Source organism: Bacillus rossius, chromosome 2 (genome assembly GCF_032445375.1).
Source record: "Bacillus rossius redtenbacheri isolate Brsri chromosome 2, Brsri_v3, whole genome shotgun sequence".
Classification (NCBI taxonomy): Eukaryota; Metazoa; Arthropoda; class Insecta; order Phasmatodea; family Bacillidae; genus Bacillus; species Bacillus rossius.
This window is the reverse complement of record NC_086331.1, coordinates 130,826,681-130,848,149: the sequence shown is the minus strand read 5'-3', so window position 1 is coordinate 130,848,149 and position 21,469 is coordinate 130,826,681. Positions and strand designations below refer to the sequence as shown.

General features: G+C 45.9%; 1 protein-coding gene across 1 annotated transcript in view; it reads right to left on the bottom strand.

The window, feature by feature from the left end:
• LOC134528997 (mucin-5AC-like) overlaps positions 1-21,262 on the bottom strand; it is a 70,482-nt gene extending 49,220 nt beyond the window's left edge. Inside the window, exons 1-3 of the mRNA XM_063362664.1 lie at positions 21,242-21,262; positions 20,073-20,226; positions 7,179-7,489 (exon numbers count right to left, since the gene is read on the bottom strand). Coding sequence (XP_063218734.1) covers positions 7,179-7,489; positions 20,073-20,226; positions 21,242-21,262 — 486 coding nt within the window. The remainder of the gene's footprint in view (positions 1-7,178; positions 7,490-20,072; positions 20,227-21,241) is intronic.
• Positions 21,263-21,469: the final 207 nt, after the last annotated feature.

Genomic DNA, 21,469 nt, shown 5'->3' with positions numbered 1-21,469 from the left:
TAACGGCCTACCACTCGCTCCCCTTGCCACCCATGTTCGTAACGGCCAACCACTCGCTCCCCTTGCCACCCATGTTCGTAACGGCCAACCACTCGCGCCCCTGCCTCCCATGTTCGTAACGGCCAACCACTCGCTCCCCTTGCCTCCCATGTTCGTAACGGCCAACCACTCGCTCCCCTTGCCTCCCATGTTCGTAACGGCCAACCACTCGCGCCCCTGCCTCCCATGTTCGTAACGACCAGCCACTCGCGCCCCTTGCCTCCCATGTTCGTAACGGCCTACCACTCGCTCCCCTTGCCACCCATGTTCGTAACGGCCAACCACTCGCGCCCCTGCCTCCCATGTTCGTAACGGCCAACCACTCGCGCCCCTTGCCTCCCATGTTCGTAACGGCCAACCACTCGCGCCCCTTGCCTCCCATGTTCGTAACGGCCAACCACTCGCGCCCCTGCCTCCCATGTTCGTAACGGCCAACCACTCGCGCCCCTTGCCTCCCATGTTCGTAACGGCCAACCACTCGCGCCCCTTGCCTCCCATGTTCGTAACGGCCAACCACTCGCGCCCCTTGCCACTCATGTTCGTAACGGCCAACCACACGCGCCCCTTGCCTCCCATGTTCGTAACGGCCAACCACTCGCGCCCCTTGCCTCCCATGTTCGTAACGGCCAACCACTCGCGCCCCTTGCCTCCCATGTTCGTAACGGCCAACCACTCGCGTCCCTGCCTCCCATGTTCGTAACGGCCTACCACTCGCTCCCCTTGCCACCCATGTTCGTAACGGCCAACCACTCGCGTCCCTGCCTCCCATGTTCGTAACGGCCAACCACTCGCGTCCCTTGCCTCCCATGTTCGTAACGGCAAACCACTCGCGCCCCTTGCCACTCATGTTCGTAACGGCCAACCACTCGCGCCCCTTGCCACCCATGTTCGTAACGGCCAACCACTCGCGTCCCTGCCTCCCATGTTCGTAACGGCCAACCACTCGCGCCCCTTGCCTCCCATGTTCGTAACGGCAAACCACTCGCGCCCCTTGCCACTCATGTTCGTAACGGCCAACCACTCGCGCCCCTTGCCTCCCATGTTCGTAACGGCCAACCACTCGCGCCCCTTGCCTCCCATGTTCGTAACGGCCAACCACTCGCGCCCCTTGCCACTCATGTTCGTAACGGCCAACCACACGCGCCCCTTGCCTCCCATGTTCGTAACGGCCAACCACTCGCGCCCCTTGCCACTCATGTTCGTAACGGCCAACCACTCGCGCCCCTTGCCTCCCATGTTCGTAACGGCCAACCACTCGCGCCCCTTGCCACCCATGTTCGTAACGGCCAACCACTCGCGCCCCTTGCCTCCCATGTTCGTAACGGCCAACCACACGCGCCCCTTGCCTCCCATGTTCGTAACGGCCAACCACTCGCGCCCATTGCCTCCCATGTTCGTAACGGCCAACCACTCGCGCCCCTTGCCACCCATGTTCGTAACGGCCAACCACTCGCGCCCCTGGCCTCCCATGTTCGTAACGGCCAACCACTCGCGCCCCTTGCCTCCCATGTTCGTAACGGCCAACCACTCGCGTCCCTGCCTCCCATGTTCGTAACGGCCAACCACTCGCGCCCCTTGCCACCCATGTTCGTAACGGCCAACCACTCGCGCCCCTTGCCACCCATGTTCGTAACGGCCAACCACTCGCGCCCCTTGCCTCCCATGTTCGTAACGGCCAACCACTTGCGCCCCTGGCCTCCCATGTTCGTAACGGCCAACCACTCGCGCCCCTTGCCTCCCATGTTCGTAACGGCCAACCACTCGCGCCCCTGGCCTCCCATGTTCGTAACGGCCAACCACTCGCGCCCCTGGCCTCCCATGTTCGTAACGGCCAACCACTCGCGCCCCTTGCCTCCCATGTTCGTAACGGCCAACCACTCGCGTCCCTGCCTCCCATGTTCGTAACGGCCAACCACTCGCGCCCCTTGCCACCCATGTTCGTAACGGCCAACCACTCGCGCCCCTTGCCACCCATGTTCGTAACGGCCAACCACTCGCGCCCCTTGCCTCCCATGTTCGTAACGGCCAACCACTCGCGCCCCTTGCCTCCCATGTTCGTAACGGCCAACCACTCGCGCCCCTGGCGCTCCATGCTCGTAACGACCAACCACTCGCGCCCCTTGCCTCCCATGTTCGTAACGGCCAACCACTCGCGCCCCTGGCGCTCCATGCTCGTAACGACCAACCACTCGCGCCCCTTGCCTCCCATGTTCGTAACGGCCAACTACTCGCTAGGAGAATACCATCGGACCGCAACCGGGAAGCAGACGACGCCATTAATGAATGGTCCCGACGAACAACGGTTCCCTATTGGTGGACGCGCTACAGCCGGGTCAGCGAGGCTCTCTCAGACTGTCTGCTGCATCTGACAGCACCGCGACACTGTACTGTCATCACAGCTACTGCGGGCCTCGTGGTCCGAGTGCCAGAGCCGAGCATCGAACCAAGGACCCGCGAGGAGTACGAGGCCACCGCCTCTTGTTGTGAAACAGAGTTTATGTGTGGGTGTCTGTGAGAAGTATGATACTGGGTTACTTCTGAGGTGTTGTGAATATTTGTTTCTTTTTTTGGACCACAGCATTCTTCAAAGCTGCATTGCGATGTGTCGGACTGCCGACTGTCACACGTTGGACTTGAAGCGGCTGCTCTGGACGCATTGTTCACTGTCAACTTGCGTTTTCAGTTTTTTAAAGAGGATATAGACGGGTCTCCTAAAGCAAAAAACGGAAGGAACTGGCGGGAATATGAAGACATAGTTTTCCAACTTAAGCGTGTTTGCTTTTGCTGGTGCAAATACCTTAAGTTAAAGTATTCGGTATTCAAAATCGAGGGCATTTTTGTAACAATATTTAACAGAGTTTCTAGATGTAGATTAACTTTATGTTCATTCTCACTTCTTTTAATGATGAGCATGATCACTAACAATATTGTAAAGGCGAACGTGTGTTTGTTCTTCTTTCACGCATGAACGGAAAAAACGGATGGACATGATTTTTTTTCCATGTAGATAGTTTTTTGGGCCGGAGAGTGACATAGACTACATATAGTCCTTATTATGAAATTCAATCCCCAAGGGAGTGAAAAAGGGGTAAATTCAATTTTTATAGTAAAAAATCACAGGAGGTAGGTCATAGACACACAAACAGAGAGTTTGCGTCATTTTTCAATGTCCGCCTCATGGTCTATAGTTAGGTCTGGCAACTTCCTATCTTTCTCCTTGGCGAAACCAATCTGCTAAGTGAAGTTCGTGACTGCTCTCGAACTAAAGGCGCTAATAACAGTTTAGATATTCGTCAATAGATGGCGTTGCTTTAAATTTGCAACGCGCTATGTTTTAGTGCCTCCGTCACGTCTTCCCTGTGAGTTACCTGCCTTCTCACAACATTTAGCTGAAGATTGGCGTCCCGGTTTTCTTGATGCATAGCCTTGATGTACGTACTCAGATTGTGCAATCAATGGGAAATAAAAAAAATATTTTCCGTTTTTCAAATTTATGTCCTACAGACTCGAAACTCGGTAGTGATGTTCCTTATATTTAGAGACCCGGAAATTACGCGGATTCTTCTGGCCTCAGGATATAATTCAAAGTTATAGGTGTGCTCGACCCATGTTTACTTTCCCATTGGTTGATTTCTTAGAGAGAACATTTTTATCCTTGTTATTTGGCACTACCTGATTCGCTTATTTCTCTCCTATCTGGGCATCATTGGCTCACGGTCGTAGAGAGGCGTGTCCAAACAACTGCGTGCCAATCATGAACACAGTGCGAGAGTGTGGAGGTTTGCATTCTAGCTTGCGACTAAATGAATCCGCGAAATTTACGGCTCTCTACTTATATTGTGTCTAGCCCGGGCAACGCCCGGTACTTCAGTTCGTAAAACAATTTATATGAGTACATATTTGTCAGCAAATAATATTGAAACATTAACAGTGAAATGCAGTAACAGAATATCAGTTGCCATGAAAGTGACCCAAACGGTTTTTTTTTTCAGCTTATTAATTGATCTAACACAAAACCCGCATGAGGAGCCACGCATCTTCGATCCTCGGCGGAAGATCACGTACGTGTCTCTTTTCAAAAAAAAAGCAAGTACCGGTGCGGGCGTTTCGCTCGTGATTTATTTACTGCGAACTGTCGCGAGCGTCATCGACGACAGCTATCATGGCGCAGGAGGCGTTGGCTGCAAATGGAAAGTAATAAACGGGCAGGCCTGTGCACTGGAACAGGATAGCACTTGAGCGGTCATGAATCGTGAAGATTTTTATGTGAGTTTATATTTTTTTTTGGCAGTTGGTAGGCCTGGGAACCTCATTCGCGTGGCGCGAGTGAGAGAGGGTTGGATGACGGATGCTGGAGGGAGAAGGGGGGGGGGGGGGGGCGTAGCTCTAAGGCGTGAGTGACGTAGCACCTCTCACCGCTGTTCCTCGCCGCGGTGCGAAAACCGCTGGCTCATGTTCGTCTCTGGCCCAGAATTCCGGCTCCCCGGGGGAATTTTTTTTTTTCCCTCCCTGCCACGGCTACATTTGACGCAACCACTTCGGTTATTAGAAAGTAGTTCCCGCACGCGGTTTTTTTTCCCTTCCATCCTTCGCTTGTTTTCCGTTTGTTCCCCGCGCGCGGCGACGTGTGCGCGCGGCGGTTCCTGGTCCTCGCGCGTGGTGGTTCCTGGTTCTCGCGCGTGGTGGTTCTTGGTCCTCGCGCGCGGTGGTTCCTGGTCCTCGCGCGTGGTGGTTCCTGGTCCTCGCGCGCTGTGGTTCCTGGTCCTCGCGCGCTGTGGTTCCTGGTCCTCGCGCGTGGTGGTTCTTGGTCCTCGCGCGCGGTGGTTCCTGGTCCTCGCGCGTGGTGGTTCCTGGTACTCGCGCGCGGTGGTTCCTGGTCCTCGCGCGTGGTGGTTCCTGGTCCTCGCGCGCTGTGGTTCCTGGTCCTCGCGCGCGGTGGTTCCTGGTCCTCGCGCGTGGTGGTTCCTGGTCCTCGCGCGCGGTGGTTCCTGGTCCTCGCGCGTGGTGGTTCCTGGTCCTCGCGCGCTGTGGTTCCTGGTCCTCGCGCGCGGTGGTTCCTGGTCCTCGCGCGCGGTGGTTCCTGGTCCTCGCGCGCGGTGGTTCCTGGTCCTCGCGCGTGGTGGTTCCCGGTCGTCGCGCGCGGTGGTTCCTGGTCCTCGCGCGTGGTGGTACCTGGTCCTCGCGCGTGGTGGTTCCTGGTCCTCGCGCGCTGTGGTTCCTGGTCCTCGCGCGCGGTGGTTCCTGGTCCTCGCGCGCTGTGGTTCCTGGTTCTCGCGCGCGGTGGTTCCTGGTCCTCGCGCGTGGTGGTTCCTGGTCCTCGCGCGCTGTGGTTCCTGGTCCTCGCGCGTGGTGGTTCCTGGTCCCCGCGCGTGGTGGTTCCTGGTCCTCGCGCGTGGTGGTTCCTGGTCCTCGCGCGCTGTGGTTCCTGGTCCTCGCGCGCTGTGGTTCCTGGTCCTCGCGCGTGGTGGTTCCTGGTCCTCGCGCGTGGTGGTTCCTGGTCCTCGCGCGCTGTGGTTCCTGGTCCTCGCGCGCTGTGGTTCCTGGTCCTCGCGCGCGGTGGTTCCTGGTCCTCGCGCGCTGTGGTTCCTGGTCCTCGCGCGCGGTGGTTCCTGGTCCTCGCGCGCGGTGGTTCCTGGTCCTCGCGCGCGGTGGTTCCTGGTCCTCGCGCGCGGTGGTTCCTGGTCCTCGCGCGCGGTGGTTCCTGGTCCTCGCGCGTGGTGGTTCCTGGTCCTCGCGCGTGGTGGTTCCTGGTCCTCGCGCGCTGTGGTTCCTGGTCCTCGCGCGCGGTGGTTCCTGGTCCTCGCGCGCGGTGGTTCCTGGTCCTCGCGCGTGGTGGTTCCTGGTTATCGCGCGTGGTGGTTCCTGGTCCTCGCGCGCGGTGGTTCCTGGTCCTCGCGCGTGGTGGTTCCTGGTCCTCGCGCGCGGTGGTTCCTGGTTCTCGCGCGTAGTGGTTCCTGGTCCTCGCGCGCGGTGGTTCCTGGTCCTCGCGCGCGGTGGTTCCTGGTCCTCGCGCGCTGTGGTTCCTGGTCCTCGCGCGCGGTGGTTCCTGGTCCTCGCGCGTGGTGGTTCCTGGTCCTCGCTCGCGGTGGTTCCTGGTCCTCGCGCGTGGTGGTTCCTGGTCCTCGCGCGCGGTGGTTCCTGGTCCTCGCGCGTGGTGGTTCCTGGTCCTCGCGCGCTGTGGTTCCTGGTCCTCGCGCGCTGTGGTTCCTGGTCCTCGCGCGCGGTGGTTCCTGGTCCTCGCGCGTGGTGGTTCCTGGTCCTCGCGAGTGGTGGTTCCTGGTCCTCGCGCGTGGTGGTTCCTGGTCCTCGCGCGCGGTGGTTCCTGGTTCTCGCGCGTGGTGGTTCCTGGTCCTCGCGCGCGGTGGTTCCTGGTCCTCGCGCGTGGTGGTTCCTGGTCCTCGCGCGCGGTGGTTCCTGGTCCTCGCGTGTGGTGGTTCCTGGTCCTCGCGCGCGGTGGTTCCTGGTCCTCGCGCGCTGTGGTTCCTGGTCCTCGCGCGCGGTGGTTCCTGGTCCTCGCACGCTGTGGTTCCTGGTCCTCGCGCGCGGTGGTTCCTGGTCCTCGCGCGTGGTGGTTCCTGGTCCACGCGCGCGGTGGTTCCTGGTCCTCGCGCGCGGTGGTTCCTGGTCCTCGCGCGTGGTGGTTCCTGGTCCTCGCGCGCGGTGGTTCCTGGTCCTCGCGCGCGGTGGTTCCCGGTCCTCGCGCGTGGTGGTTCCTGGTCCTCGCGCGTGGTGGTTCCCGGTCGTCGCGCGCGGTGGTTCCTGGTCCTCGCGCGCGGTTGGTTCCTGGTCCTCGCGCGCGGTGGTTCCTGGTCCTCGCGCGCGGTCGTTCCTGGTCCTCGCGCGCGGTGGTTCCAGGTCCTCGCGCGCGGCGGTTCCTGGTCCTCGCGCGCGGTGGTTCCTGGTCCTCGCGCGCGGTGGTTCCTGGTCCTCGCGCGTGGTGGTTCCAGGTCCTCGCGCGCGTTGGTTTCTGGTCCTCGCGCGCGGTGGTTCCTGGTCCTCGCGCGCGGTGGTTCCTGGTCCTCGCGCGCGGTGGTTCCAGGTCCTCGCGCGCGGTGGTTCCAGGTCCTCGCGCGCGCCGGTTCCTGGTCCTCGCGCGCGGTGGTTCCTGGTCCTCGCGCGCGGTGGTTCCTGGTCCTCGCGCGTGGTGGTTCCAGGTCCTCGCGCGCGTTGGTTTCTGGTCCTCGCGCGCGGTGGTTCCTGGTCCTCGCGCGCGGTGGTTCCTGGTCCTCGCGCGCGGTGGTTCCAGGTCCTCGCGCGCGGTGGTTCCAGGTCCTCGCGCGTGGTGGTTCCAGGTCCTCGCGCGCGTTGGTTCCTGGTATTCGCGCGCGGTGGTTCCTGGTCCTCGCGCGCGGTGGTTCCTGGTCCTCGCGCGCGGTGGTTCCAGGTCCTCGCGCGCGGTGGTTCCAGGTCCTCGCGCGTGGTGGTTCCTGGTCCTCGCGCGCGGTGGTTCCTGGTCCTCGCGCGTGGTGGTTCTTGGTCCTCGCGCGCGGGTGCTTCTAGCGCGGTGTCTCCTCTGAGCTGGCGCGCAGTCTTCTCGTCGTGCACACGATAACAGTGAAATTTGAGCGGTGACCGTCACATCACATGGCATAAAATTGACGATAAAGGTGTAAAGCAAGTCCCTAAAGTGCTTTCAAGAATCTGGACCGGTTGTTTAACGTGTAAAAATTACTCTGAAAACACGCGTTTTAGACATTTCCACTCTTCTTTAAAATACAGTTAAAAAACTTAATCCGAAATAAAAATTACTTTTCGGCCCTCAGAGAACTCTTAGATGCCTTTCGTAAACAGACCCCACTCGGATATCTTGAGTAGTTTCGAAATCGCGTTGTTTTTCCTGAAGCTCTGCGCACCGAGTGTGTGCCTGTGTAGGCGGGGGCCTTAAGACTCGAGCTACTACAAGAAACCCACCCGGCATTTTCCTCCTCCTGGTCTTGTAAATTAAACAGTGTCATGTGACCATTCTGTGAGCGATTCCGAGACACATGCATGCCTGTCAGGGCACAAAAATCTTCAAAAGAAAACCAAACAAAAATTTATAAAATATATTTTTTAAAAATTGGATGATCTGCTCATGGCTGACTAATAAAAGCCCTCTGGGCTCTCCACACAACAAATGGCCCAGCCTAACTTCGACCACAACTGTTATTGGAACGCAACAATTTGGTCCACAAGGCGGCCAGGAGTGTACTATGTAACCTATGTAAATTGCTTTACCGTTCACCGAAACGAACACACGACGTGTCGGCCTGATTCACCTTACACGCCACACCCGAGACTAACTGGATCACATGCCCACATCACACCGACCTGCCTACAACAGCTCAGACATCACGACACCACATCAAAAATCTGATGGCCTGTTAGACTGCAACAAGGTGTAACAGCACCGACGGTTTCTTCCTTGTGATTGGCGGACGTCCGCTGAAGAAGTCGTTGCCCTATTTGACCGAGCCACTCATGACTAGGGACCGGAAAAATTCGCGGGTTAAATGACTTGCAGTATGAACTCCATAGTTCTACGTACACTCGGTCAAATGTCACCCACTCGTTGGCTGCTGTCTTGTGAGACGTCCCAATGTATAGCAGCCTGTGATTCGATAAAGCTTTGGTGGAGCGTTTCTCATTGGCCCAGAGTCATCCGGGTGAGTTGTGAGCCAATAGCAGAGGCAGCACTGAGGTATAACTATTTGTATTTTAGCCTATCGCGAAATGAATTCGCGAATTTTTCCGGACTCTACTCATGACTAGAGACCGGAAAAATTCGCGGATTCATTTCGTGATAGGCTTAAATTCAAACTTGTGTACATTTCTGCTGGTTCTGCTATTGGCTCGCGGTTTAACTGGAACTCTCTGGGCCAATGAGAGACTATCGACCAAAGAAGCGTCGAATCACAAGCTACCCAGTGGAGACGCCTCACAATTTAGTACCCAATGAACACGCGTGTTTACTTTGAGAAATGCAGATGATAATGGAGGCTATCCTAGAGGTCATTGAATCCACGAATTTGTCTGGTCCCTACTCATGACGAGGTTGCTTCCGCGCTGAATTACTGTGTTTGGCATTCGACATGTTCCCGAAGGAAACACTCCCAATCCCAAAGCACAGACGATGCTACAGTGTTTTGACTTTCGGCTAGCCTCGGAATATTTTCGCGAAATATGCATGCCTCTACTCATCAGGCCTTCTCAGCTGGTCGGTCCGTGTCTGGCTCTACGTCTCGTGCAACCGTCACGGGCTGAACCACTGGAGAAGCAGTCAGCTCTCGCCTACGGCAGGAGACCATTACAGACTCTTCCTGGGCCGATTTCGAGAAATACCCGGGTCGGGGATAAACGGAATGAGTGAACGGGATTCGAACTCAGTTCCTTCCGAGCACGCGACTTCACTCGTGGTGTTTTTCCTTATGATTTGACCCTTATTAAACCATGTTATCCCTTATCCTCCTGCATTCAAGTCGTAGGAAAAAAAAGGGGGGGGGGGGGGTTGTCTGTAAAGTCGGTTTACGGACGATAATTTTACGTGATAACGTCATAAGAAAACATTGATGAAAAATTGCATACTTTTTAATTTTCAAATATAATTTACAGTTTTGCAAATAGGTTATATAGGAATGTAGCATATTCAAAATAATTTAAATGCCTGAAATTTTTAAATATTAATTTAAGAACTTTTCCTGCATACATTCAATTCTTTGCTAATTAAAATATTTTGATGCAGAGAAAGTTTTAAATTTAATAAGACTTAAAGATCTTCATGCGTATTATCTACATGTTGGTGAAAAAATGCTTGGCATCCAATATAACTCAAAGGTCTTAAAAGAGGACATCACGTTTAATGTCATTACTTACTATGTGATAATTCTGATTAATTAAAATAGTTTTTTTGACTAAAGGTTATACAATAAATGCTATCGTAATTCAGAGACGTTTGTTAACTTCAAAATCAGATCCGGACAGCTGAAATATCTTGCTGAATAGTTCACAAACATATTTCCCAATTTTTTTTTATCAGCATCATTTCTTGATCAATTCTGATTACAGTTGGAATATCATTTATTAAATATTAAAGAGTAGTTGAGATAAACTACTACTTTGCGGAACACCTAATACCATTAAATTGCATTTGCAAATTTGACTGCAAAGCGTCTATTTGTAAGATAATATATACCACGCATTGCTTGACGAGGCCTAAAATTGACAATTTTTTAATCATAAGATAATGTTGGAAAGTATCAAAGGCTTTGCTCATGTTGAAATAAATAGAACACACACATACATATATATAAAGCGTGTGTTAAAGACGATATTCCTGATTGAAAACTATGTGGTTTTACAGAAATAATATTTTTAGAAATAAAATTCATGTGCCTATAAATATTTTTTCGTAAAAAACTGCTAAAATACTAAAAAACAAAGGTTTCTGACTAGAATTTAACCGTCAATAATACTTCAAGAAAATATATACCGATAAATGGTTGAACACACAACCACTCACTGACTGATGCACACTTAATTAAAATATTTTTTTGTAAAAAAGCAAAATTTAATTAATGTTTTAAATGTTCGTTTGAGCTTTATTTATAACATGTTGGAATTACAATGGTACAGTTACTAAAAACTAAAACGCTACAAAACTACAAAAAATATTTTTGCAAAACTCCGTTCCCCCGGAGAAACCCCCGGAATGGCCACCGCATGGGGAGCCCAAGAAAAGAAACGGGCTCCCCATTTGGAAGCCACCTGGAAGGTTTTTTTCTGTTCCACCCACCGTTTCTTTGGTAGCCTGACTTGTTACAAGGGATTGTATTCCTACCAGAGAAAATGCCGCCATTTTGTCTGGGCAATCCGCCTTGGAGGAGCCGGGGCGCGAACCCGGGTCCTACAAGTCACAAGGCAGGCGCTCTACCCCAGAACCAGAGTGGTAGAGCGGACACTTGCAGTCTTCTTAACACTGATATGATGTTATTCCACGAGCTTACTGTAGTTTCGTGTGTCATTAACACATGCAGTAACATCTAACCTCGGTAACGAACAAATTTATGTGTTCTTATGTTGTTCCTTCAGCATGAATTATGTAATTTCAAGACAGTGAAATATAATTTGTATAACTAGTCTGGCAATTTTTTAGTTACTTTCCTGCAAAAAAACTTACAATCCCGCTGTACAATAATTATATAGACTAGTAAAAACATATGTAATAGCTTGCACTGTCGATGGTAAAGTTATTTTGAAATAAATGTTAGATATTAAAAGAGTGTGTTTATTTAAAATATATGTGTGTGCTTACAAGCATGAAGTTATTGTATAAACATTTTATTTATTTGGTTTTAAAGCCACAGAAAAGTAAAAGTTAACTTTTTTATATTACTTTTGGCTTTCTTTTGTTTTACCGTGCTTAACATGCACAGCTAATCCCTGGAAAGCTATTCAAACAACTGTTTGCCAATAAATAAATATTGGAGGTACTGGGGCAACACGAAGCATAAATGGTAACACTATTTTGTAGTGTTATTTTCATGTAAATGAACAAATTAACACAACGGCAAACAGAATAAACCAACGATGAAATTAACAGATAAAACATGGAAAAAACAACGGCTATACAGATATGCACAGGTGAACCCAGCGATGTGAAGAAACAGTGATGACAGCACAGACAAACACCGTAAGAAACAGTTGAGCGAAAATACAGATATTTTGAAACGACAACGATGATAGCGCAGACTAACACAGTATATGATTACTAAGAGAACAGTTGTGACGTTTCGGGAAAAAGATCTTAAGGCACGTACAGACTGAGGTTTGTCATGACATACAGTTAAATTAGTAATGGCGTTTGTCCGAAACTACATCTTGAATTAATTTACCTATTATTTAAAATGTTGTTTGTCAGTGGAAATTTTATTTAATGAACTATACTGAATTTATTGATATTCACATAAATACTGACTTTCTTTAAACAGATTTTTGTTTTATGTGTATATTTGTTTACACTTCTGTTAACAAGGCACAGGTATTAGTGCAGAGAAGCTTATTCAAAAGAGGAACCTGTTTCTGTAACAATAAGTGTCAAGATCGTAGTAAATTAAGGGGGGAAAGTAGGGTTGCCAGATTTATTTAGACAAAGAATTTTATTTTACAAAAATTACAATGGTAGGAATTTCAAAAAGTACTGAAGGTACCGACAAATAACCTAAAAATGTATTTTCAAGCATTATCTTTGTAAAAGAGTTTCCGGAGAAGGGACTGGCTTCTGCCCTCCCCTTCCACATATACTGTCTACACCCATGGTAAATGTGTAAACAAAATCACATGTAAGTTACACGCACTAGTACAGGAAATACTCAAAAGAATTGAATTAAAATTTAAGAGACCGTAATATTTGATAGTTGTACTTATAATATTAGATTTCAATAATTTTTCAAGACATGTGCTGATAGCCTACATGGAGTACTATAGTCTGAAACTATGTATTTGTACTGTTATGCAATAATCGTACACTCACACCTGTAGCATATCTAGGGAATCACTACAAGGCAATCTGAAGATTAGAAAAGATACACCATATAAGTTTATGGACCGAGTCGTAAGACACTATTTTCGTATTCCAGAGAACATAGGTGCAAATCCCGACTGGTAATTGTCATATCATTTTTACGTGAAACGTCTAAAAAATCACAGCGAAACATATGTGTACCAGAAAAAGTCCGACGAAAAGGTGTGTATCATCTTGTTTACCTTTTTTCTAACTATATAGGCTTCGGCCTGAGACGCACTTAAGTCTTCCTTACCTAGACCTCCCAAATAAAGTTAGTTTTAATTTAGGTTCGGAAAAAATTTCTGTTCAGTGTAGCTCACAACTTAGATGTGATAGCGCGGTGATTCGTGTGATTGTGTTTAGAGAACTGACAACACTGGGTAATACAGATTGTACGTTAACCAAAAAACATTAATTTTGATATAATGCCTTCGGTATCTCATTTATCATATCACAGGACAATGTTAAACAGAATTTTCGTCGTAAGCTACCATTTAGTGTCTGTTTTGAATTAAATAGATAACAAACCGTATAGTAGCCAAATAGGATTCCATACATTATATCTTTGAAAAATAATTATATTCATTCTACTTTTACATGGTGTTTGAAACAACACAATCCAAAATATAGTTAATTTATTATAAGCCAACAAGCAACACACACACTTGCCAGAATAAATAACAAATATCATATAACTTCTAACATAGGTGATTGGAGAGCTAGAGAAAAAAAACGATTAATTGAAATAACTATGGCGGTCGCAACTTATTTTCTCTAAGTACGAAAACAGAAAAATGCCGACTAGAAACCAACATGGCATTAAGAGAATTCAACAAGACTCTTTAACACTTTTACCTTTAAACAAAAAGCATCGCAAGAAAACAAACTATTCTGTTTTCATGCGCTTACAGTTAAACATTTTCATTGCTCTTTGCTAACCTGTTCCTCCTAGCATTGCTGCTGAGTCAGTGGCGCAAAGATAACCTGCAAGGGGGCATAGCGTCATGTTTTGACGAGGCCGATAATTTCAGCATTTTCCAGTGATAAAGTAACGAGCCGTGGCTTAGTCTGACACGTTTTGGCCGCCTGTTCGAGTTGTTGGCCTCCACATGCAAATATGATCTACTAACCACTGTTGTGTCAATCTTCCAGCGCCAATGATAGGGTTAAATTGGTCGCGAAGAGATGTTAAGGCACATTTGAATTTTATTATGTTGTTGCGAACGCTATTCATTTGAGCAGCTTCGTACAAATCGCACTGCCAACATGGTTGCCATCCTGGTGTGTGTTGTATCGAAGTCATTGCATGGAAGATTATTGAATACCTAAACAGAGAGAATTAAACGTAATGTAGTTTTTCAATTTTTTGTCAAATATGTTTGTATCGTTTCATATATATATATATATATATATATATATATATATATATGTGTGTGTGTGTGTGTGTGTGTGTGTGTGTGTGTGTGAAAATTCATTTGCAAAATATTAAAACAAATTGAATTTTTTATAAATATTTCGTGTGTATTAAATTAAGTTTTTGTTATATTCATCATATTAAAATGGTTGCCTTAGGAGCATTGCAACTTACTATTAAGGCTATATTATAATTGCAAACCATTCAACAAGCGTTTCAACTTTGGCTGAAACACGAAGTCATTTCGCGAACTGGACCCGACGTTTGAAGCATGTGACACTCTTGCTTCAAGCTGTGAATAGGCCACATATTTAGTAGTGTGTGGCTTCGCCCGCATCGAGTATGTGCGCGTACAAAAGTCTAATTACAAGATAATTACGGCCACTAATACCGCGTGTTCTCTTCGGAACCATTTATGTGAGAAAAAACTTATTTCCTAAAACTCTTTTACGGGTTTTTTCCCCCATATAACGCGTTGTGCAAGCATATATTAACTATTTCTCCTTTGTAATCATACGGCATTCTCCTCTTCAAGTCTCGCTTCTAAAAGAAGCGAAAAAAGGTGAAAATGATGCAATTATATATAAATTATATCAGACCAAGTTGAGGTAAAGAAATAAAATAATAAGCATCCAAAAGACACATGCCACTAGACCGCTGGAAGATGGCTTGTTTCTGAAGGGTGAAAAAAAAGTACCAGAGCAGGTTGTGAAAATTCAAACTTCTAATTACAGCTTTTGATACTGCTGTGCAAATTACGAGTTTGGTTTCTGATGAAATTAAAGACTTCCAGGCTTTCTCTAGATTTGGTATCTTGCCTGGAATTTTTTTTTTTTAAATCTAGATTGTAACACTGAATCTACTAACGCGTCTCGTATTAATTAGGGTCCACCCTATATGAGTTTTAACGTGTGTGGAAGGACTGTGTTTCCACCGGAAGAAATGTGTTGCGTTTACGTGTGCCACGCATTTCTATCAGCTCTACACGTAGAGGGCGTAGGCAGCATTGAGTAGCGAGACGCTCATAACAGTTTTAGTGCTTGCGTCATACATGTTGGCCTATTTAAAAGTGCAGTTTACAGTTTTAAAGACAAACTAACATTTAAAATGAATACTATAAATATTAAAAATAAAAGTGATTCAATTTCCTGAAAATAGTGGTTTCATTAGGTTTTATTTTATCAATGAATCTGGAAAACTTTATATGCGATTGGTCAGATAGCTTGTATCACGTAAATTTCAGGTAGGCTACTACAAACAAAACTTAAATCTTATTCATAAAGTACAGGTTATGGTTCATCAGGCTGAAGTCATTTTTTACAGTTTTATGTTATTCCCTATTTGGGTTTTTAAGTAAGTAGCTTGCTACGTTGCTGGCTAGCTCAAGCAAAGATCAGTGGTTATGTATTATATTCCTTAAGTCAATCTTAAATTCGTTACAAAAGTTGTTATATTTTCAAATCAGTGAATTTGTCAACAGCTACCAAAAATATACGTATATACATTTTTCCCCCTAAGATGCATGAAAGTATATAAACTACACGGAGTAAATCACAGTAAACTAATGTTTGTATCTATCATGGGCGCGAAATTGTATTTCACTGCTTGCAAGATATGAAATAACCAAGCCATATAACTGGAATGTATTAAAAAATATGTATAACCATGTGTTTACTTAACACGTATAATTTCTCCAAGACATCTAGTGTCTATGTTTATTTGTTTTATATTATTAAGCCCGGTAATTATTTTCTATATCAACAAATATAAACTTCTTGGGGATATTATTTTGTTATTCAGTTTAAATTTTCCAAAGACGTATAATATAATTAAAATATAAACTAGTGTTGTTTATTTCAGTAACAGAACCTTATATTCATAACCGTTTTTATGACAGGGTCTCGTTATTGTACTCTGAAAACTTTGCAGAAATCGGGCTTTCAGCAGTAACAAACAGGGAATTCTGACTTTAAGTCTAACAATTGCACGGAAATCATTTTCCCCGTATTTTCCTGCTATTCAACCTTAGGGGGGAAAAAAGAAAAAAAAAACTGACTGCCACCGGCGTGTTTTGTTTAGCACGCTTTATGCGGACTGAAAGAAAAATGACGTGTCCCTCACGGCAAAATAAAATAGGGAGAAAACTCGCAGCTTTTTCGTTTCCCCGTAATACATCAGAAAAGAACCTAATATTTTGAATTGCGGGCCAAATTGACCCCTGCTGTTTACGTGCTTATTGGATTTTTTTCCCCTTCTTTTCAATCTCTCACTCTCTCGCCCCTCCTTCTCTCTCTCTCTCTCTCTCTCTCTGTCCCTGGCTCATGCAAGGGATGCTTCCTCCTCATTGGCCAGCCTGTACGCCCCTCCGACACCGAGGAATCTGCAGCCGGAAACATCTATTTCCGAGGGCGATTTCCGCAGCGGTGTTGCGGTCATTTGATTGGACAGCGCAGCATCGAATTGTATGTAAGTTGGTTCCACCACTTACACGTTCCCCCCCCCCCCCCTGGAAGTGGTACAAATCAGTTTTACCAACAAAAAAAAACTGTTTTCCGCCTACTTTCAAGACATTGGTCATCGAGGCAAACATTCATTCAAAGTCCTCCAACACGTTCAAACTGGACATTTTCACGCCACCGTCAACTAGAACCGTCCAACTGCACATCTGCCGAACCACCTAGAACTCTTTCACGCAATTTCCTAGGAAGAAATTCAAGTGTCACCGTTTCAAAACTCACTGGAAAACCCGCTATGGCAGAAAACTACAAGTCTGCTCTGCCTGGTGCCTACAGGCCTGTGTTAATTGTGGAGATACAGCTAAAAATACGATGATATGCTGCGATTCTCACCTTTAAATGGGTGGAGGAGCGGGAATTTCTGGGATGATAAACACCTAATAGTGATCTAAAGACTGAGTAAAATTCAGCCTTTGTAGAATTATTCTCAACATAATACATTCATTTAATGCCGTACACAGCAGTGCTGAATTCATACACGTATATAATTCTTCTCTGCCGCCTGGATAGAGTAACATCAAGTGCAACAAACCAGGAATTACTACTGTAAAGCATTTGAAACGTACTGAGAATTTTGCCTGATTAATATTCCATGATTATTGCTTGCCTTAAAACTTCTAATCGAAAATATTTCTAATAGCACACAAAAACACATTTTTTTGGTGCATATTTCCTCAAATTATGTTCAAACCGTTGGTGTTATGTAAACTTCAACTAAAACTTTTTCTATTGGCAATTTTTAAAGAAAACTAAGTTATTTTTTTTTCTTCCTGTGAAGGTTATTTACAGGATATGCTGCAATACTCATGTTATAAGGGGAATTGGGTGGTGGCCATAGGGGTACGGGGGAGGTTTTTAGGGAGAATAAACCTCTAATAGTTTTCTAATAACTTACCAAAATTAATATTTTCTTGAATCATCCCCAATATCCACCCATTTTCCCCTCTTCCTGAGCTGCGAGGAACTTGCACGATCAAAGATGCATTCTTCAAGAGAAAAGGATATGATGGCTGACCTCCTTTGAAAAGAGAGCACTGTAAAAAATAATGTTTATGTGTTGTTCACTGACCAAGTAATTTTACATTCACGTAAAAATGTTTTTAACACAGAATTTAAAACTTTAACAGCAAACAACGACTATTCGACGGAGAAAACGTTCGTCATTTAGATTTGACAATTTTTAAATCATTTTTGGGCAGATGCAATATATGTATATTTTTTTTTCCTTTCAGAAGTATTGCATATTTGAGATTAAAGCTAACCGATTAAAAAGTTATCCTCCTATACACAGCAGGAAATGGGAATAGTGTGCCCAAATAATTATCGGGTTGTTTCATAATAAAACTAGCCTTTTATAATCATTTAATCGTTAAAAATATCGAATTATTGATAACCTTGATTTCCAATGAAGAATCGTGAATGTTACAACAGTGTACACAGTTTTAACCCAAAGCGGCTGTAAACTGTAGACAAATTACCTACTGGCTAATGTAGTTCCACTGGTATGAATATAATGTAACTTATTGTTTCGACTTAGCATTTGCCAATTAGAAATTTTTTAGAACATTAAATTAATTCAATCTGAACTTGCAATTAACACGGATAAATAATACAAATATTTAGTACTTGTATGGTTTTCAATTTTCGTCACTGTACTATATATTGTAGCTTTATATAAACAGTAGATATCAGACTTTTAAAATAACAACCTTCTCATCTCAAACCTTTAAACGCTTGGAAAATCTCAGGTTTTTCACTCGTGAAGATGTGAGTTTCAGCCCTTGTCAAGTGATTACGATTTCTGTCAACCAACTTTTCCCGAAGTCATGCCTGACAAGAGCTGGCAAGGGATTTTATCACAACCCAAGTATATTCTTTCCCTGACACTCCTGATTTGTGTCTTTAACGTTTTTACCTTCCATTTACTAAGTTTTGAAGAGACGCAAAGCAAAATTAAAACCAAATTAATAAAAACATGTAAAATTATTTAAGATAACGTAATTTATATGTTGGGTTCTGTTATTAATGCTCATTTTGATACATACTGTGTACCAGTTCCTGTTAATGTAGTGTTCCAAAAACATTTTTTTAAGAAATATGTTTTATTTGAAAATACCACAATGCTTTGTATTTTTGCAGAACATTTACATCATAATCTTGGTCAGTATTTTCTTGTTAAAATTACCATAAGAATCGTGGAAATTAAGATTACTTTAAAAACCACTGCTAAAAAACAACAATTTTACCTTTAATTATCAATCACTCCAAGACAGTAGGTATCCGTAATTCTTTACAGCAAATCGGTAATTTTAAATCACTTATGCATATAATTTAAGTAACATTAGTTCATAACGAGTATAAGTCAGAAACCTTTATAATGCTTTAAACTAATGAATATAATCCAAAATTCCAATGTTATTATAGTGCAGTGCTATTAGTCCAATGACAGAAGCTGTATATTTTTGTTAAAGTGGAAAAAAAAAAGTTTTAATCCTGAAAAAAATTGAAACCTAATTATTTATTTTATTAAATATCTTAAAGAATTAAAAACACTATAAAATTATCTTCTTATAATCGAGGGTAACGGCATAGGTTAAAAACTTATTAATTCAGCTACCATTATTTCGCAGATTCATTTCACTTCAGTCTCGACTCAACTTGCTTGAAATAATCAAGCCTTTTAAGAATGCTCGCTGGCCAATAAAAAGGGCACATCCTTTGGAGGGTTACACGTGATTGGATAACCACTTGCACCGTGGTCGTCATTGGACTATTCAAATAATAATCGTGAATCAGATGTATATGTGATTCAATTCTACTTTGTTACACAATAAACCCGCAAAATAATCGTGACTGAATTTATAGAGAGTGACACATGACTAAAACTTTCCATAATAAATTAACGTAATCATATTCCTTTATATGGGTATAGTTTATTATTTCTCCCCTTGGTTGTAAACTATTATCACACTGTAAACTTCCCAAGAATGAAAAATTACTCAAATGTTTAAAATATTTCATTCGTGGGAATCGTTTCCGTTGGGGCGATACTGATGTAATAAGAGAAATATCAAATCTGAGTCGCAAGAAAGGACATTTGGGAAAAGAACCAACGTGCGGTTCGTATATCGAGCCCACTCATAAATATCCCACAAAAACCATCCGCTTCCGAACAATCCTCACACTGAAATTCCACGACAAAAATAAAATTTTATCTCTCCAACGTATTCCAGTCTTATCCTTTCCCATTAGGGGGCTATTTCATTGTAGATTCACCCCTTTGGAGTGCCTCTACCCCTTTTATATATAAAAAACCGTATTTTGTTGGTTTCCCAGCCCAAACGTGGGACTTCCATTGTGGTTTGGAAGTTTTTTATCCGCGCCGGGTTCCAGTTACACCCCAAGAAGGATTTTTTTTTTTCGTATCTTTGGAACCCGGCGCGACAAAGGGATAAAAACGCAACCTGACGACCACCACCTGTCTGCAGTTCTCGGAGCGGTCCCGGATACACACGCGCAGCATCGCGATAATGATTTCAAAGACATCCCCTCCCTGCTGTACCTGGCGCAGCAGCCCCCAAACAGTCGTCCTCCTCGCACAGATGTTCGCAGCCTTTACCCTCGACTGCGCGCGGGGTGACCCTGGCGACTGCTGCAAGACACTGCCCGGCCTCCGGGTCCCCTCTAGGTACCAGCGGTGGACACTCAGAGCCCGTCTACAATAGTCCGAACCTGTGCGTGGTCCGTGTCCTTGTCCGAATGTGAGTGACGTCACACTGTCTCACCGAAAACTGCCCTGTCCACAATTGCGATGTCCGATGTCCGAATGTATTGATTTCTAAAGTTGTCACCAGAGCTCAGTAAATGTGCCAAACCAAATGTTTTTGTTTATTGTTTTGATGCTTTGTAGTTTGGGATTGAAATTATGAAAGTTATGTAAGTTATAAGTGACTAACAACACCTTCCATTTCCTTCAATAACAAAAACAAACACCACGTTTTCAAACGGGAACCGGAAATTCAAATATCGTGAGTGTTCTGTTATTTTTCTGTGTCCGAAATACACAGGTTGGGACAAAAAGTTCAAATTGACAAATGTCTTCGGACCAAGTAGGTTCGGACCTTCGCCCACTTGACGCATGACGTCAGACGGGTCACGTGGACCAATCAGCGACGAGTGTCCTTCGGTAATAGTTTAGGACATTGCTATTGTAGACGGGCCATTACACACTCCACGCATATATGTTCGCAGCTACGGAGGCTGCCGCATGGCTAAGAGACCGGAAAAATTCGCGGATTCATTGCGCGATAGGCTAGACTCCAAACTCGTACACCTTCATGCTGAGTCAGTGATTGGACCCCCCGTTTACCTGAAGGACTCCGAGGCAATTAAAAACTTTCAACGAAAGAAGTATCAAATCACCAGCATCCCAGGTAACGCGTGTCACGAGTCAGTATCCAATGAGCAGGTGCAATTTGTCCTAGGACATAGAGGATCGTGGAGTCTATCCTAGAGGTCATTGAAACAGCGAATTTTTCCAGTCTCTACGCACGGCCATCTGGGGCAACACTAGGCTCCATGGGTGTTCAATGCAGGATGGACTGTGCAGGTCTCGTGATGTTGCCCGACCACTCATCAGCTTCGTGGGTGGACATTGCCGGCCGCAAGTTTCCCACACTCCACTCACAGATGTTCGCCACCATTCACCCTCCATTATTCACCCCATCGCACCCGGGCATCGCTCGACTCCATATCACCGAAAAGGACCTTGATGTTCCAGTGGTTCATTCACTTGCTTCCTACCAAGGAGATAAGGTGCCGATAAGGGTTTTCTCGGTGTGCTCCCGCTTCCCCCACTGACGCGTAGCGCCCCTGGGCGCCTTCGAAGATGTCCAGCAGCCTTGATGTCGACCAGATGTGAGGTTCCAATGTCACTGGGTTTTTTTTTTGACGTGAAAA